Here is a 6,157-nt window from a genome sequence, read left to right as displayed (position 1 = left end):
TACAAAAATACAAGGCTTTGCATTGTTCAGATCGCATTGTCACTCCTTCCAAACTAAGTATATTGTATTTACAATCTTTATATTTGGGAAGAGTAGAAATATGAATATGTATAGTGCAAATACCTTCATATTTGTATTTTTAAACCTTCTATTTTATAAATTGATATTATAAAATCAAAATTACCTTTTATGACAATGCACCAAATTCAAAGACAAATATCTGATTTATAATAATATAGGTAGATAAATATGAAGTTAAAATCGGGTCAGATTGATCAATGCTTCAACCCTAACCCAATCCATCCCAAAATTAGATCGGCTTCATGCTTTCCAACCTTAACCCGAACTTCAACCCAACCCGATTTTTTCGGGCTGGTCCGGAATAACCCAAGTTGCAGCCCCATTAAAAGGGAATCAATTTTGAATCTTCCTATATCCGGTTCGATTCATTCCGTTTCTGCGTATCGGACTGCATGTGGAATGTGGCGTCGTGTCATCTTTGACGCCCATTTTCCTAATCTTATCCGTAGATCTTCTTTAAATGGACGGTTGAGGAACAACAACTCATTTAAGCCACCGCTTTAAACTTTTTTTTTTTTTGGTTCTCTCAAGCAATCTGAAAGTCTCTCTCTCTCTCCAAAATTCCAAAATTGCTCGAAATCTCTGAGGTACGCCTTAGATAGTTCGTCTTTTTTTCCTTCTTTCTGATCTCTTCGACGATCCTTTCTTCATATACAGTGGTTTTTTTTCTGCGTATTTCTTTTTTTTTTCTTCCGTTTCTGGGTCATCGAAAGATCAGATTTTCTTTCAATTTCCAGCATTTTACTCCTAGTTTTGTTTCGTTTCTCTCTGATTCTGATACTGTAAAAGGTGGGTTTCTTCCTTTCTTTCGATTAGCTTTTATTTCTGACCGGGTGATACGTCCTTCGATGAAATTAGGGTCTTGAAAATTTAGGTTTTATTGACTCCAGGAAAATTTTCTAGATTGATCTTATAGAGGCAGAACGGTTGGGGTTCGTTGATTTCTGGGGGTTTCTGTTTGATTGGGTTTTGGAATTGTAGGTTTCCAGTTTAGTTTTGCAATTCTGCAAGAGAGGGGCTCTTGTTCTTTTTTCTTTTCGAGAAATAGTTGATTCAGGTGGTTTGGGTGGTCTTTTTGTATTCATTTTATGGCATTTGAATGTCACGAAACAGGGGGTTTGTTGTTGAAGAATTCTGTAGATTGCATAGATAATCCTTCGGACGAAGAAGTTGCATCACCCCAGTTCAGATCTTACATTCCTTCAGCTGATTCGAAGTTTGATTCCACAAAGGAGAGCCGGAAATCAGTAACACCGAGACCCAGTTTTGAATTCCAGCCCAAGAAGGGCACCGCGACATCTAAAACCGAGAAACTATCTAATTCGGATGATTCGGATTTTAATAATGGCCGGAGATCAATCACCGACCTTCCTCCAGCCCTATTATCTGAAATCCTCCATTGCCTGGACGCCAAAGAGCTGGGAATTGTCTCCTGCGTATCTACATTCCTTCACAGGCTTGCATCCGATCATCATGGATGGAAGGAATTCTATTGCGAAAGATGGGGCCTGCCGGTGGAGGCGGTTCCCCCTGGTTCCGGATTTCCAGACAACAGATCATGGAAGGAGCTCTTTGTAGAGAGGGAATATAGGAGCAAGACTTTCATGGGGCGGTACAGCATTGATGCTCTATATGGCCATACTGAAGCAGTTCGCTCAGTTTTCATTCTGACCTCGGCGAAGCTTATCTTTACTGGGGGTTACGACTTGATTGTCAGGATGTGGGACATGGAAGAAGGGTTGCTAATTGCGTCGTCTCGGCCACTGGGGTGCACAATCCGAGCAGTTGCTGCTGATACAAAGCTTCTGGTAGCTGGAGGGACTGATGGCTTCTTACAGTGCTGGAGGGCTGTTGAAGGAAACCCACATTTGTTCGACATTACAGGTTCCCAGAACCAGAACTTTGAGTTCCGCCTGTGGGAACATGAAGGGCCTGTTACTTGCCTTGCATTGGATCCTACCAGAATTTACAGTGGCTCATGGGACATGACTGTTCGTGTCTGGGACCGATCCCTGTTGAAGTGTGTGAAGGTCTTGAGGCATGCTGATTGGGTTTGGGGTCTTGTCCCCCGTGACTCTACTGTCGCAAGCACAGCAGGCAGGGATGTGTACATTTGGGATGTTAATGGCGGGGATCAAGTTTCTATTGTTCAAAATGCTCATGTGGGTAATACATGTTCTCTGGCAAGGAGTCATACAGGAGACCTTCTCTTCACTGGAGGAGAAGATGGAGCAATTCACATGTTTGAAATCATGAGACATGATACAGAAGCTAATGTTTGTAAGGTTGCAACCTGGATTCCACACACGGGTCCAGTCCACTCCCTTGCATTTGAGTTTCCCTGGCTTGTGTCTGCTTCTAGTGATGGGAAGTTATCACTGATTGACGTGAGAAAGCTATTGAGACCGCAAAGGCGCTCTTTATCAAGAAAGTCTTCAGTAAGTGTGGAAGCCCCTCAGAGGATGTTACATGGGTTTGGGTGCAATTTGTTTACAGTTGACATAGGTGCCGATCGTATTGTATGTGCTGGGGAAGAAGGTGTTGTTAGAATCTGGAATTTCTCACAGGCTTTGGAGATTGAGTGCAGGGTTAGGGCCTTGCGTGGCATTCGATTAGAAAACCGAATGAGGCGACGGAAAATTCAAATAGAAATGAGCAACAAGGGTAGCCGGGCTGATCAGTGTTCAGTGGCAGCCAAGAAGAACCAGATGAAGGGTGATAGGAGTGGCACCTGGCATGGTAGGCGTGGAACAAATGGGAAGCTGAAGGCTTAATGGACTGCATTGTCTCTGGTACTCAACCATGTATACTCTTAGCAAACATGTAGCATGGCTCCATTCCTGTGTTTTCAAATTAGGGCATAGTTCTGTCATTTACGTCAGTAGTTGGATTTGACTCGATGCTTTCTTTTCTGGTGTCATTTGATCGATTCTTTTCTTTGTGTAGATATTAGATGGTAATCTATTCCATCATCATTTGGGGCATGAATTTTCATTAGTGTGACTTCAAAGGAGTTAGATTGCAATGTTAAGACCGTGCCCAGAAGTACACATCTGACTTAGATATCTTTGGCTTCTAAATGACACAAGTATCTTTAGTTTATTTCTTAGATGCATGTGATCCTTTGTTTACCATTTTCATAGTGTTCAGAGCAAATCTTGCAATGAAAGTCACATTAGAAAATCAGGTTTAATTCCAGAGTCCAAACTAATAATTCATTTTCATTTTGTATATCATTCGTTCTTATAAATAATAAAATACTCAATAATTACTGATAAAAAAGACAAGAGAACATACTACTTTATCAAGTTGTTAGTGGTTTGAAAGTGCTGGTTCTTGTTTTTTCACATTGTGAGCTTCCCTGCTATTTCCTCGTTGCATGCTTCTATGTATCTCAACTACCCATGCATTGCCCCGTCCCCTGGGTCTTATTGTCTACCAAAAGGCATTGACTTCTTATTGGGTCTACGGCCTATTCAAGGAAGCCTTGTAGATTTGACAAACTGGGCCGATCGGCATTATTGCTTATTGTCAGTAGAAAATATTGTTTATACAAACCAGGTTGATATATGGTACATAGAGAAGTTATAATTTGACAAATACACTAGAAAGATAAAAAAGAAGCAGCTTCAGTAGAATAGGCTCCCCCGTCTGTGTATAGGAAGCTTCATGCCTCTAATTAACCTGTGATTCTTTATAATGCTAATCATTTTGTTTTTGTTTTTTATTTTATTTAAAAAAATAAAAGTAAAATAATTAATATTTACAATGGTATTAAAAAATATTCAAACATATTTAACCCTATTTTTAAAATATTAATACATAGATGTATGTTTACATATTTACATATATAACGTATGTATACATATATATTAGTGGGGATCCCATGAAGCGGGGATCGGGGTCTCCATGGGGTAGAGAGTGCTCCCCATCCCCGCCCCATTCCCGCTAACAGGGATGAAAATTTCTCCATCCCTGTCCCCGCGGGGGAAAAGTCATCCCCATCCTTGCCCCATTCGGGGTGGATCCCCACAGGAATTGGGGAAGTGGGAAAAATTACCATCCCTAATGTTGATAAATCAAGTTTGATAGATATATAACCATAAAAGGTATTTTCTTTTTGACGTGTCCGGGCCATTGCAAATGCAAGTTATTATCCATTTCTCGCAGTCACATCATTCGGATGAAATAATGCAGGCTGCTTCAAGATCTTCTGACTTCTGAGAGCTTCCATTCTTGTGTTTGTTTGACTGTCTTGTTAAATCTCGTGTTCTTGATATTCTTATTAACAAGATGGTAACAATTTAAAAGAAATTCTTGGAGATGCTCTCAAGGGATCGCTTGGGAGCACCAAATGATTCTAGACAATAGACTTTCCCTTTTGCCATAACCCATTACTGTGACTCCTTTGCTAGTGATGGCTTCTGAAATGATGGGGATTCTGTTGGGATTGGAAACCTATTAGGTCGTGATTCAGTGAGTTTTTGCCAACCGTTGACTGATTCCTGGGGTGGTGCATCTACGGTGTAGAGATAGAGTGTGCTTTGGATTTTAGGGATTTCTTGGAATGGAGAAAGATGAAAAGTCAGCTGGTATCAACCTCTTCCCTGAGCCAGGAAGATAGCTTTTTACATCCCCTGCGAGATAATGGTGTTGGGCACCGCTCAGCGTGAGAATAAATCCCATGTAGAGAGTTGAAATGGAATTTTTTTTTAACCATTTCATTCAGTCGTTAGTGATTGAAATATCGGTATCGTGTATCGTATTGTATTGGACAATGTGGATATGAATATGGATATAGATATACTTAGGAAATATATGGATATGGACAAAAAATATGGAAACGTTTGGATACGTAAGGAAATTGCATATAAATTCTATAAATATATTAATAATTGTATATTTAAATGATATATATGAAGAAATATATTATAATTAATATAGTAAGATAAATGGATATTATACAATTTTATTAATAATGCATCAATCAAGAGTTCAAGGTACACTTTATATAAATTTTTATAAATTAATGTATGTAAAAAATTGATATTATTTTATTATCTATTAAAGTGTAAGGCATAAAGCATATGCAATTATTATGTTTAAATTATTATATTAATTTTTTTCTAATTTTACTTTCTAACATTAACAAAAAATTCAACTAAAAATTAATTCTCAAATGTTTCGGAAACAATATTTTTATTTTTGTAAACAATAAATATGTTATTATAAAATGTAAATTAAAATATCAATTAATAGTTTATAAAAATATATAATCTTAACTTAAAATATATCAAATTTATTAAAAATATGAAGATGGATATCATATGAAAATTCATACATTTTAATTACTAAAATAATTATTCTATTATTAATATTTTATTTTTATAAAATTTTAAATTTAAAAATTATTTTTTATACAAAGTGTAGATTAATGGATTTGATAGATTGAATTTATATTATATTTTCAAATATTTTGTAAACAATATTTTTATTTTTGTAAATAATAAATATATTGTTATTTAATGCAAATTAAATATTAATTAATAATTTATAAAAATTTTAAGATATATATCATATGCAAATTTATCAATTTTAAGTATTAAAATAATTATTCTACTATTACTCTCAAAAAATAATTATTCTATTATTAATATTTTATTTGTATAAATTTTTAAAATTAAAATTCATTTTTTGATATATATGTGGACTTTATAAATTATTTATTCTATTGATTTATAAAATATTAATTTTGAATATTGTTCTTTTTAATTTTTAATTGGAGTCGTTGAAAATAAATGTATGTTGTTTTTTTGGTTTGCATGTAGACATTAATTTTACTAAAAGTTAATTTATTACACTTATTGACAAGGTTCAAAGTATTGACACGTATTGACCATATCGGTCGATATGTATTGTGCCGGTGGCTTCCTGATATGCCCCTACAGGGGTTGTAACGGGGCAGCAACTAGTTTAGAGGGTAGTCGGGCCTTAAACTGGCCCCTCTGAACTGATTTTGAAAAAAATAAGTAAAACATAAAAAAAGCACCAACACTACTGATGTATCAGCTTGTGT

At 36.1% G+C, this 6,157-nt stretch overlaps 1 protein-coding gene across 1 annotated transcript; it reads left to right on the top strand.

The window, feature by feature from the left end:
• Positions 1-597: 597 nt before the first annotated feature.
• Positions 598-3,190, top strand: FBX2 (F-box protein 2). Its single transcript, XM_010245402.3, has one exon. The coding sequence runs from the start codon at positions 1,170-1,172 to the stop codon at positions 2,853-2,855; it is 1,686 nt and encodes a 561-aa protein (XP_010243704.1). The 5' UTR covers positions 598-1,169; the 3' UTR covers positions 2,856-3,190.
• Positions 3,191-6,157: the final 2,967 nt, after the last annotated feature.

The sequence above is a fragment of the Nelumbo nucifera genome, chromosome 3, assembly GCF_055504915.1.
Source record: "Nelumbo nucifera cultivar China Antique chromosome 3, China Antique-T2T, whole genome shotgun sequence".
NCBI classification, from domain to species: Eukaryota; Viridiplantae; Streptophyta; class Magnoliopsida; order Proteales; family Nelumbonaceae; genus Nelumbo; species Nelumbo nucifera.
The sequence above is the reverse complement of the archived record's forward strand: the minus strand, read 5'-3'. Positions and strand labels throughout refer to the sequence as shown.